This window comes from Belonocnema kinseyi, chromosome 7 (assembly GCF_010883055.1).
Source record: "Belonocnema kinseyi isolate 2016_QV_RU_SX_M_011 chromosome 7, B_treatae_v1, whole genome shotgun sequence".
Taxonomy (NCBI): Eukaryota; Metazoa; Arthropoda; class Insecta; order Hymenoptera; family Cynipidae; genus Belonocnema; species Belonocnema kinseyi.
In genome coordinates, this window is record NC_046663.1 from 53,749,747 (window position 1) to 53,763,669 (window position 13,923).

The 13,923-nt window shown below is 26.2% G+C and overlaps 1 protein-coding gene across 1 annotated transcript in view; it reads right to left on the reverse strand.

Annotated features, from left to right (window-relative positions):
* LOC117177022 (probable serine/threonine-protein kinase dyrk2) overlaps positions 1-13,579 on the reverse strand; it is a 49,122-nt gene extending 35,543 nt beyond the window's left edge. The window contains exons 1-2 of the mRNA XM_033367479.1: positions 13,124-13,579; positions 7,019-7,285 (exon numbers count right to left, since the gene is read on the reverse strand). Of these exons, the coding sequence (XP_033223370.1) occupies positions 7,019-7,285; positions 13,124-13,248 (392 nt within the window). The 5' untranslated portion in view covers positions 13,249-13,579. The remainder of the gene's footprint in view (positions 1-7,018; positions 7,286-13,123) is intronic.
* Positions 13,580-13,923: the final 344 nt, after the last annotated feature.

The following is a 13,923-nucleotide window of genomic DNA, read 5'->3' on the forward strand; positions in this document are numbered from 1 at the left end:
CTTATACCAAATACTGTAATTCAAACCCTTGATAAACTACAATCATAGAGTGAAACTGAACTTTTTTTTTTAATTTGTCATTAAAGAAGGTTCTCAAAGCACCTACGGCCTTGACGATTACATTCTCATACCGATAATCGCGCTTCGCGCTCAACAGTTACGTTTTACAGACTCTAATTTTTTTAATTGTTGGCTAATCGAAAAATTCTGCTAGAATAGTTTTGAAATATATTTGATATCTACTGAAATTTTTTATTGAAATTTTTGGATCTATGAAAAAAATTATTTTTTCTATTTTTTTGAAAATTTTTGAAGTTTTGAAAAGTATATAACTTTTCTAATTTTCATCAAAATTAAAAATTTTATTTGGATAATTTGCAAGTCTTTTACCCATCTATAAGAGACTTTGACAAAAATTTCTATAATTTGAAAAAAAATGTGAAAATTTGGAAAATGCTCTAATTTTGTAAATTGTGGGCTAATCGAAAAATTCGGCTAAAATATATTTAAAATATATTTTATATCTAGTGAAAAATTTTAATGAAATTTTTGGATCTATAAAAACATATTTTTTTCTATTTTTTGAAAATTTTCAAATTTTTGAAAAGTATATAACTTTTCTGATTTTCATAAAAAATAAGAATTTTTATTTAGATAATTTGCAAGTCTTTTTACCCATCTATAAGAAACTTTGACAAAAATGTATAAAATTTGAAGAAAAAAAAACATGTCAAAATTTTGAAAATGCTCTGAATTTTTTAATTTTGGTTACAAATGTCTGATTAACGAACTTTACCTTCATTTTGGGGACCTTCAGAAGTGTGCAAAATGCGGACTCGATTGGACAAATCCTTCAAAAGTTAGCGTGGCTACAATATTCAGGTAACCATACATACAGACATACGTACAGATAGACAGACAGACACCGACAAGATTTTATGGTTTTCGGATCATAAAATCCGTTAAAGACCAGAGATTGAAAATTTGGACGATTACATTACACTCTCATGAATGAGAATGCAAAAAGTAAAATTTTAAACCAAAAAGTAGAAATTTAAAATAATATTAATTTTTAACAAACTAGTTCAACTTTCAAGCAACTATTGTCAACTTAAAAATATAATTTTTAACACAATAGTTAAATTTTCTATACAACAAATTATTTTTTCAACAAGAAGATTAATGTTCTATCAAAAAACATGAATTAGAAACAAAATTTTTCAATTTTAAAGCCGAAGGCACGAATTATCTACAAAAACGGTTGAATCTTTAACACGAAAATATGATTTTTTAACCAAAAAGTTAATTTTCTACCAAACAGTTAAATTTTCATAAAAATAGCTTAATTCTAATCACTTTACAACGAAAAATATTATTTTTAAACCGAGATGAAAAATATACATTGCTAGTTAAAAGCATTAATTATCGTACAAACGAAAAAATGGATTTTTGAACAAAATAGTTACATTTTTAACATATGAGAGATGAATTTTCAACTAATTCGATTAATCTAAAAAAATTAATTTTCCCAGAAGATTAATTCTTAACCCGGAAGTATTATTTTCTAAACATGGAATATTTAAGTTTTCGACTTAGGAGGTGAAACTTAAAAAAATATGAGTTTTTAACACACTAGTTTAACTTTAAACGAAGTTCTTGAATTTTCAACTAAAATAGCTGAATTTCTAATGAAATAGACAAATTTTGAACCAAAAATATCAATTTTCAAGTAAAATGATGATTCTAAAAAAAAAAAATTCAACAAAAGAATTGAACCCAAACAATGATTTTTTTAACATAGAATATTAATTTTCTAAAAATAGAATAGTTAATTTTCAATCAAGGAGATGAATTTACAACCGAAAAAATTAATTTTTAACAAAGTTATTCAACTTTTAACACGCATTTCCCATATGATTTCTTTTCACAATTAGCCATATAACACGAATTAGCTGTTACTTTTTAAATATCACCCTCATAAGTACATTTTATAGAGCCCCTAAAAAACACCATAAGTGAAAAAATGGGTTTTGTGAGTTTTAATAGTCAATTAAAAATTAGTGAAGTATTAATTGAATAATTTTAACGAAAATAATCGTTTAAAAAATTTATTACTATTGTTAATAATATTCAGTTTGAATGATTCAATTTAAATTCTTGTTTATAACTATCTTTTACGTTATTAATGCTAGATAGTTGCATTTTCTTCTGAAATTCTGAACTTTTCACCCACTTTTTATTAGTAAGATAATAAATAATTCAAGTTAACATATATAGTTGTTTAAATAATTTGTTATTATTTATAAGTATCTTCTCTTAGATAAGTGCAAAAAAGATACGGTTTTTTCGAAACTTTAAAACTTTTTGTCCACTTTTAATTTAGTGAGATAATAATTAATGCAAGTTAACAAACATGCTTATTGCTTATTTAAACAATTTATTATTGTTTAGAACTATCTCTTAGATTAATGATAGAAAGTTGCTTTCTTCCTGAACTCTTTAGTTTGAGTAAAAAAAAGTAACATTTCAGTCAATTGTTTTAAGAAAATTAATTAAAATTTAGTCATTTTTTTGAAGTCTCAAAAATTTTTTTTTATTCAAGACTTCAATCACTTCACTTTTCTCGCAGATGAGCGCACCTCGCCGAATTCTTTCAGTAACTACTTCAAGGGAAAATTATATTCAATATACTCCATGTAGAAAATTTAAAGCTTATTTCAAGTATGTTTTATTTAAAAAAAAATCATTCACAAAAAAGAAAGACATTGTTTAATATATTATTCTCTCTAATGTTTATTTATTATTTGTTCATAACGTAAGAGGTGAAGTAAAAGTTAAATATTTCAGAAAAACCGCAACTTTCTAACACTTATCTAAGAGAAGATAGTTATAAACAATAATACATTTCTAAGCACCTATTTTTGTTAACTTGCATTAATTATTACCTTACTAAGTAAAAAGTGGACAAAAAATGGAAAATTTAAAAAACAACTGCAATTTTCTATCATTTCTATATGAGAAGATAGTGATAAACAATAATAATTTGTTAAAAAAATTATTTTCTGTTGCACTAAATTAATTGTTAAGTAACTCCAAATAAAAAATAGTCTGATCATTAAAATATTTCAGAACAAAGCGCAATTTTCTACCATTAGGCAAAGTGAATATTATTAACAAAAGTAACAAATTGTGTAAACAATTATTTTTGTTAACTTAAATTAATTATTACTTTACTCTAATTTAAAAGTGTACAAAAATTTACAAATTACAGAAAGACTGCAACTATCTAGTATTAATATAGAAAAAGATAACTATAAACAATAATAATCTGTTTAAACAATTATTTCTTCGAATTTTATTTTAATATTAACTCACTCCAAGTGAAAAGTGGATGATAAGTTGAAAATTTAAGAAAACACCACAATTTCTAGCATTATTCAACGAGAATACTATTATCAAAAATAATTAATTGTTTAACAATGATTTTTATCAACATTAATTAATTATTACCTGACTTAAATTGAAAGTTGGACCAAAATTGGAATATAAAAAATAGGATATTGTATCTCTATTATAAGCCAAAATTGCTAAAAACAATAATAAATTGTTTAAACAATTTATGTCAATATATAATTACCAGTATCAAGTAGCATTTTATATATTGCAAGAAATTTGCATCTATGACTAATTGTGATCAGAAATATTGACCTGTAACTCGAATTAGCTAATATTGACGATTCTGAATCAAATTTACAAAAAACGTATTTTTTCTTATAGGAAATATGTGTTAATCTTCATGGGGCTTGAGCGACCTCTAAATATAATTTTTTTCAACCAAAAAAAAAATGGAAATATTTTTGTGCTTATTCGAACATATCGAATCATATTTGGAACTCCTTTCAAAAATCGAAATTAAAGTCAATTTTAGGTTCAAAGCTCCAGTACTTTGTTTTCGCCCAAGTATTGAATTTACGAATTCAAGTTTATTATGAGTTGCGGAAGACGTAGGCCGAGAATTTATAGAGGAAAAAGCAATAAATTTGTAACCGCTTTGACGGTCGAGCTAACGAAAATCTCATTAAATTCATCGGCGCGAAGAGTAGCTGTTCGAAAATAATCAGATAAGTCTGCGTTTTTATACTGTCTATAGTCTATACTCAAGAACAAAATGCATTTAATCGGCAATGAAATGTACCCTTTTAATGTTAAGCTTTCTTTTTGCAGCAATTTTAATATTGATTTCCGATTTACGAAAATTAAATCTTTGAATTTCAGGGTTAGAGAATAAACACAATATTATAAAATGAAAAGTAAATTCGTCTATCGAATTTCACAAAAAAATTATGGTCACAACCTTGAATAGAGCAATAAAAATTTAGGGTTTTAACTCTTCGAGGTAAAACAACCAGGGTAGAGATTTCACATTTAAAACCTTCAGAAACCTGGAAATTACCTAAAAATATTAAATCGTATCAACACCGGGAAATGAAAGTGAATTTATTTTTTGACTGGGAGTTTTACAAACTTTTAGAAGAAAAATCTATCCAGTTACTTGGAATATTACATAATATAATGCAATTTAAAGTAAGTTTGATTTCAACTCTTCTTTTTTTAATGTTAAATTCACTTTTTCAATAATGAAATCCTTCAGTTTGCAATGTGAAATTCTAAAATATTTTACTATCAAAATTGTCCATTACAGATCTTTATTTTTAAGGGTACTTGTTCAATTAAAAGAATTTCAAAATACAGTTTTGAAGATTTAAACTGTACAAATGAATAGGGTTTGAAATTAAAATTCGTTGACAAAAAGCGTTTTAAGTTAATCAAGTAGACATATAAATTATTTAATTAATTCAAAAATTGAACTGTAGTTCAAATAAAAAAAAAAAGAATGAACAATAATTTATCGTACGCGATGATTCTAAACCTGTTTAAAATCAAGCAATTTACCAACTATAACGTTAAAAATGGAACTGCTTCAATTCCAAAATATTTCAAATGAATAGATTCATAATTAAAGGCTTCTATCGAAATTCAAATTATATTCAAATATTGTTTCAGTCTAAAATATTCCATTTTTAATCCATTCAATTTGAAATTTGTAAATGAAAAATAATAACAATTATTAATACTCAGTAATGTAGGACTCATTATTTAAAACGAGCATTTATAAATCAAATATACAAAACTATACAATGTGAAAGTGATTTTTTTAAAACAGAAAACCAAGGATCGTTAAAATTTCAGAGAACTAATATTCAACTTTTAACTTTACAATATTAATTTCAAAAAATAAAAAAAAAATAAAAATATTTGTTCGTATACTTTGAAATACAATTTTTAAGATTTTGAGGATTTTGAAAAGTTTTTCAGGTAATAAAAAAAATTCTTAAAATTCCTGAGACAATTGAAAATGATTTTTTTTTTATCTTGAAACATTAATTTTAAAGAAATATTGGAAAAGATTTCCAAACAAAAACAAGTTTTGATGAATGTATATCAATGGAACAATTGATTAATTTGGACAGAATTCAAGTAAGTTTAAGAAATATTTAGAAGTTTTGAAAGGATTTAAAAATAATTGAAAAATTGAAAAAATCTAAATATTTCAAACAAAATGTGGATTTTAGCTTGTAAAAGAGTAATGTGGAAGATTATAAGCAATTTTTTTTAATTTTTCAGGATTTATTAAAAGCTTTAAGGAAAATTTCAATCATTTTAAAAGAGAAGATTTTAAAATAAACTGTCGGAGCTTTTTAAGGAGCTTAAACGGTGATAAGATTATAACATTTTTCTTGAGATTTCTGAGAAAATTAATCTTTTTTTTTTTGTAATAAAAACAAAAAAACTAAGTCTCTCGTCGTTCCGAAATTCGGGATCACTACTCAAATATTTTTTATAAGCTTGACTAGTCCCGAATTTTCGGGATGAATATTCTATTCCCTTTTCAATCTCACCCAATTTTTCGGGACGAATAGCCGCAGCGTTTTTTAAATTTTTCAACTGTTAAATTTATAAAAGTTCCTCATTTTTAATTTTGCACTTGAACGACATGTAAATGAAATTTATTTAATTAAAAATTGTTAAAAGCTTCTATTTTATACGTGTGCATTATTGAGCGTTCCAATAAAAAAATCTTGAATCTTAATTTTGTAACAAAAAAAATTTTAATTGAAAAAGTTCGAATTTTTAAATTTCAATTATTTTCGTAATATCTTAAATATATGACATTGACTTATGTCTATGGCTTGAAATATTCAAGAAAGTTTAAAAAGAGTAACCACCTATAGTTTATTACGTAAAATTCTGACAAGAAAAGTATTCGTGAAACCCTTCATTTATTTCCATGGAGCTTACCCTGGAAAAACCTGAAAATTACCTAGAATTTGAAATCGTTCCATGAATTGCCACTCTGACAACATTCGGCATGATTTTTTTATTCGGCATTAGTCTGACTGATCAACTGATTATACTCACATATTTAAATATATTTATTTAAAAGATTGGTTATTTATTTTTTAAACTTCAAAAACTAGTCAAATACTCGAAATACCGTGGAGAATATTAAATAAAAATATATTTTTGTGTATATAACTGATATTCCTTGGACAGAATTTTTTTTATTTCTGGAGACCATAAATCATTACTTTTTGTCTCAAATATGCCGTAAATGCAGGTCTTGTTTTTAATTGTGAATATTTTTCATGCTCATTTTGCATAAAATTATTCATGAAAAATAGATTTCTTTTCGGTCTTAAATTAAAATTTTTTAATAGACACTAAACTCATGATTCGTTCCAATCTGCAAGTTTTTTTTATTAATACTAAAAGAGTTATTTTAATTTCTTTAAAGAAATGTTTTATTTAAACTGTTGTAAAAAAAAATGTATTAAATATTGGCAATTTTAGAAATGTATTAAAATTTTTGATTGTTTATTTTTCTATTTGGAAAATTTCATAATCTAAATAGATTGGTTCAGAATTACCCACGAACTTACTAATTATGTAAACTTACCACAAAAAGTCTTTGCAAAATGCACAAAAAGTGGGTTGTCTGAAGAATTTGGCGACCAATCTGTGACCCCTGACAACGTGAACTTTATTTTGCTTGACAGCACCTCGTCTTCTGGTAATTGGAACGCCTCCTCCATTATTTTCAGAAGGTGGAGGAGATGTTGAAGATTCTGCATCTCTTCGTGGTATGCGAGTTCTATATACATATGTCCTTGCTGTTGAACTTGGTGGAAGATCCAAAGGATTTAGAGGCAATGGAATTCTTGTCCTACAATGTGTACAGAAAAATTATTTTTCTGCAATCCAATTTTCAATTGAAAACTTTTGTGCTTCCGAAACATAAAAAATTTAAAATTTAATAGACGCAATGCAAAAAAGGCTTTATTTTTTCTCCTCTAAAATGGTATGTGTCTAGTCCAAATTTAAACTATCGAAATGAAATTATTTCAAGAAATGGTAAAAAGAAATCATTATTAATTCATTGTAATTTGTTTATTGAGCATTTTTTCGCCGAAAAGGCCTTCTGAATCTCATGAATATTTTTCAAATTAATACGTTCGAAATCTGAGTGATATTTTTTTTACTAGGAAAAAAATACATTTTTGATTCATTCTGGGTATTGCCAGATTTTTTTTTACCACGTCATGGATATCGTTCGATAATAGAAACCGTTCTCGCTGCTGTTGATTCACTGACGTCATATGATCTCGTTTAATATTCCTACCGGAAATAAACTAAAAATATTTTGTTTCTGTTATTGAATAATTTAGTCGATACCAAAATTATTTTGACAATTGAATGGCTAGCTTTAAAAAGAGCAAAGCTACATTTGAAAAAGATTTCAGAAAAAAGAAAAAATATTCGCATTTTGTAAATTCAGGGCAAATTTTGACATTTTGCATATTTTTCATTAAAAAACTAAGAACCCAAAAATGTAAACAAAAAAAGAGCGTCGAATATGTTGAGAGTAGGCTCCTTTTCACTATCAGCTCTTCAATTACAGGTTCAAACTCTTCATTCGTAATTAAAAATAAATAATAAGCTTAATAATTGTAATATAAAAATAAAAACACTATTCTTGTTAAAATATCTTATTATTTCTTTAGGTTTTTATTTTGAAATAACTATAAGAGTATTTTTATCCTTTTTATCAAGAATGTATACTTTTTAACCTTGCACAGAAATTTAATGTAGAATGTTAATAAAGTGAAGAAAAAGTGATGACATAAATGTTACATTTGTCCGACAGCTATTAGAAGAATCTCAGATCCGGTTTTCTGATCATTATTATTACTCATGCAGTAGTTACGCGCGGTTTCAGTCAGCCAAGACATTGAATTAAGATTCTCGTTAATTTGATGTAGCAGGCGACGGGTGAAAGTTGGCTAATAGGATAAGTGTGCGAATATTGTTAAATATAGATGATATAATTGTGATTTAGTGGGACCAAATCTGTGTACAGCTGGATAGATTTCTTATATTTTATATCTAGTTTTACAAATCATTGAAAAAAGAGTTGTTTCGATTAGATGAAAAACTCAAAATTTAACCGTTTTAAAGGTTTGCTTTATTTTTTATCTTTATTTTGAAAAAAATGGTATTTAAAATTTAAAATAGCTGCAATTAAAAAGCATTCATATGAAAATGAGAAGGTTTTAGCAACAGAAAAACAACAATCAGATAAAATAAGGTAAATAATAACTAAATTCGTTTTCCAAATTTTTAAGTCCGAACTTTTTTTTATTTTATCGTCCTGACTCAGGATTGGTATTATACAATTTAGGAATCCTGTTTTTATTATATAAATTTAGAAGAATTCAATAGAATTAAAAAAAATATTCTGCGAAATTCCTCACTTGTTGTGAATAATTTCTTTAAAATTGATTAAAACATTATAAAATTCTGCGGAATTTTATGCAATTTTATGATACTTCTTGAAGTCCTGGAAAATGTATTAAAATGCATTAAGAGCTTTTAAAATCCGTTAAAATCATTGAAATCCACGGAAATATTTTGAAATTATTTAAATTTTAAAATATAGATTTGAGTAAATTCAGAAGAATTCAGGGTGAATTACAAAAGCTAATTTGAAAACTCTTCGAATCTTTGAAACCCTACGAAATACCTCGTTTCTCTTGAATACATTATTTTTAAAATCCACTAAAATATTATTAAAACCCGTGAAGTTCTATTAAATCTGACGATGTTTCCTGAAATACTGGAAAATTTATTTAAATACATTGAGAACATTAAAATAAAAAACTTACAACATTGAAATCCTTCGGAACCTTATAAAATCCCGTGAAAGCTTTTAATTTTTGAAATATCTTAAAAACCCTTAAGGTTCGATGAAACCGTTCCATATCTTCCTAAATTCTAAAAAAATTCTTTATCCTACAATAATTCAGACGCTTTAAAACCCCTTTAAATTATTGAAATTATTTGTAAAATGTCCTAAAATGTTACAAATTAAAAACTCTTGAAAATGCCTAAGAGTTTTTAATAACACCATAATATCTTTAAAATCCCTTTAAATGATCGAAATCTATAAAACATGTATCGCCATCTTTAAAAATGACCCTCAAATATTTAAAAAGAAGCCAAGACAATTCAGAAATAGGTATGGATCTAGAATAGTGATACCACTACAGGAACCAACCCTTAAAAAAAGAGTATTTTAGGGACCTCAACTAAATAAAGGGTACAATAGGGGACACAGAGACCCATCTGTGATAACAATAATTGGAATTTAAACATTTCAGGCCTCACAGTCCCTATCGAATAAAATATAGGGACCAAAGGGTACTTTTTCTTGCGCCCATAGGGTATTTTTTTCGTGGTTAAAGGGTAAAAAATTATGGATAAATTCATGAGACTTCAAAACAATTCAAGTTATATTCAAAAGAATTCCAATTATTTGGCAAAAACAGTAAAAATCCGAAAAATTCTATTGACTTCCGTAAAATTAAAATCAATATAGAGGAATTTAAGGTACACAAGTAGAATTCAATGATATTCATAAAAATTCAAAGGGAGTTTGAAACAAATTTTTATAAATTGATACAAATTTAAAAAGAAGAAAAAACGTCATTGAATTCCGTAACTTAGAAATGAGCTTCGAAAAATTCAAGATAATTCAACAGAATTTGATGAAATGACTAAGAATTCAAGGTCAAGTTTCAAGGTGGTTAAGTGAATTGTAAAATTCAAGAAAATTCCAAGGAGTTAAACAGAATTCAGGGTAAATTAATAAGAATTCAGGGTAATTTGATAAAAATTCCGGTTGAACTTCAAAAAATAATTTCAAATCTCATACAATCTCTGAAACCCTTCTAATTTATAGCCAAAACAGTGACTATTGGCTTCAAAACAATTCAAACAAATTCAAATGAATTGAAAAATTGGTTTAAGATCAAAAAATTTCATTAATTTTTGTAAAATTTGAGTAAATTTAAGGAAAATAAGAAGAATTCGATGAAATTCATAATAAATCAAACGAATAAAATACAATTGAAAATTTTGAAAAATGTATTGAATTTATTAAGTTCAAAATTGCAAACAATATTTGAAAATCTCTTAAAATCGTTGAAACCCTACGAAATTCCTCACTTTTTGTGAATAAATTCTTTGAAATCACTAATATGTTAAAATCCCTAAAAATTACTGAAACCCTTGAAAACCCCTTGAAATTATTTAAATCTCTTGGAAATTTCTTGGAATCTTTTAAAATACCCTAAAATATTGCAAATCTTTGAAAAATTAAAAATTGCTTGTAATTTTTTTAAATGGCCTCAAATCTTTTAAAATCCTTTGAAATTTTGCAAAACTCTTGAAAATGCTAAGGTATTTAAAAGAATAGATTAAAATCATTAAAATCCTTTGATCATTTTATCAAACGATCCTCCTGATCAATTAAATTACACCTTTTTAAAAACCCCAAAAATCCATTAAATTAAGTAGAATTTGAGTAAATTTAGAACAATTCAAATGAATTTAAAAATGCGAAAGAATTCAGGATAAATTAATAAGAATTCAGCGTGTATTCCAAAAAATAATTTCAAATCTTTGAAACCCTACAACATACCTCATTTCTCTGAACAAAATTCTTTAAAATCCACTAAAATATTATAAAGTCCTACGAAATTCTATAAAAACTGTTATTTCCTGATAAAAATCCCTTACCATAATTGAAATCCTCGGAAACTTTATAAAATCCTGTGAAATTTCTAAAAATATTTTAAAATCTTACAGGTCTTGTAAAATCGTTCAATATCTTCCGAAATTCTAGAAAATTCTTGATCCTAAAATAGTTCTAGCGCTTTGAAATCCATTCAAGTTCATAAAACGAATTTAAAAAATCCTTGGAATCTTTCAAAATTCCCTAAAATATCTAAAATCGTTTGGAATCATTTGAAGCTTTTAAAAGCTCTTCAAAGTTCCTTATAATTTTTAAAAATACCCTAAAAATATTTCAAAATAATTCAAGACAATTCAGAAATAGGTATAGAATATATATTGAATAGTAATATAATAATCCATGAGTTCTTTATTGAAAAAAGCGACTATCTTAAAAAACTGACTAAAAAGTCACAAATAGTGACTGTGATTTTTTTTTGTAGACTTCTTACAGATATTCCCTTGTTCGATCATATTATACATTTTTTTAATGTTCCGTTATGGGTTGCTAATAGGGTATTGTAAGGACCAAATCTTGAAAATCGGGTAATTTAGGGACTTTAACTGAATATAGGATACAATAGCAGAGTGGCCGCTGGACTGTGAAATGACCGAGAATTTTTTTTGACCATGAAAAATCGGGAAATGACAGTGAATTTATTTTTTGACCAGGAATATTAGACATTTTTAAAAGAAAAATCTGACAGTCTTAGTCATTAGAAAAATCTGAACGTCTGATTGAATTTTTATAAACTATTTTTAATTCAAAATTCAAAATTTTGTTTGAGTCTAAAGTGTTCCACTTTTAAACCATTCAATTTAAAATTTTGTATTTAAGAAAAAATAATAATTATTGAGTATTTAGCAATGTTTATTTGTTTGTTTAAGACAAGTTAACTGAAACCAAACATTTAAAAGTAAACAATTTAAAACTAAATTGTTTGACATATAATGCTTGGAATCGTTATAATTTTGAAGAGCTTTCGAAGATTTAAAACTATCATGCAAATTTAAAAAAAATTCTTTAAAATCTTCCAGACTCTTTTTTGACAATTTATTTATTCTTTTAAAACCTTTTCAAATATTCTCTTAAAAGAATTTTTCAAAATGAAAAATCATTTTCAATTTTCCTAAAAATCTTAAGAATTTTTTTTTTATTCTTTTGAAGACTTTCACAATTCTTGAAATTTTGTATCTTTTTAAAACTTCTAAATATCAAATTTCGTCTACAAATAATAAAGGTTAAATTATTATTTATACATCCAAATTTTAAGGAGATTTGTTAAGATTTGAAATATTTCCTAAAAATTGTAGGAAAAATCCAATTCCTGTTAAAAGATATTTAGAAGTACTAAAAAAAATCAAAAATAATTTGAAATTTCAAGAAATTTAAAACAATTTCTAGATTTCTCAAGAATTTTATATAAAAATAATATAAAATAATATAATTTTGAATATTCTAAAGTTTACTGATTGATTTTTTAATTTAGAGCATTCAAAATGATAATGTGGATTTATGTTGTCGAAACTGATTCTGAATCTTTAAAATCTATAATTTATAAAAGTAAAAATGCTAAATTTAGCAACTTACCTGCGTCTCATTTAAAGCTAATGAACGGAAAAGTGTTAGTAACTTCTATTTTACACGCTTCAAATATTAAGAAATTGAACACAACATTTTTGAATAAAAAAACTTTTAAAATTCAATTTTAAAATTTAAAAATTCAACATTTTCACTTAAAGTGCTTGAATCGGCAGCTCAGTATTTATTACTTCAAATGGAAATTTTTGTAACATTAGAGTTCGATATTTTTAATTTCATTGATTGTAAAAAATGTTTGCAAATCGTGAAATGATATATAGGGACCGGTCTGCGAGGCCTGAAAATTTAGACTTTTTGGTGGGGTCTGTTGAAAACGATTATTCTCACCTGTATGTATATCCTTCCGGTCCCATGCGGGGCTGAGTTATGTTTCTGTGCTCCACAGCCGGTTTTCTTCCGGACCCACCACCTGCATTTCTTCTCTTAGCGTGTGAACCACCAGTGAACATCATCTTCTCTAAGTTGAATTCCCCTTTTCCAATGAATTAGAGACTCCTTGTTTTCCCATCTCACGTTGTCACCATCGCCTCTTCTTCCCTCTCCAACTATTAGTTTGCTTGTCTCGAATACGAACGATTCATGTTCCTCCACTGAACTGATTCATCCGTAAGTTGAGGCTGACCTCAAAATAAAATCTTGCGTTTGCCTCGGAGCACAAGGTAATCGATCGAAGTCATCTCTTTCGCGTCTAATTTGACTGGTATTTGACTGCTACTTGTTCGTATACGTTGCCCGATACGTTCAAAGTTTACGTGAATCTGCCGGGTCTAATAATATCAACCACTTGGGCCACTTTATGCCAAATCAGTTCTATAGGCTCTACTTTTATCATATCAGTCTGATCATTTCCATCCACAAGAAAGGGAAACAATAGGATTTAAATAATTTGCACTTAGAATTCTTTCAAAGCTTTTCAAAGTCTCTGACTGCAAGAGCAATGAACTTGAAACAAACTTTTATTCACTATTCAGTTTCAAGGATCATACAATAATTTGTTTGCTACCTTCAGAGAAATATTTTAGAAGCCTTTAAAAAATTCTAGAGTTATTTTTCACCATTTAGCTACCTGTCTGGAAATTTTTAAAAAATCGCCTAATTTTCCAATCATCTGATTCACATCCTAACCA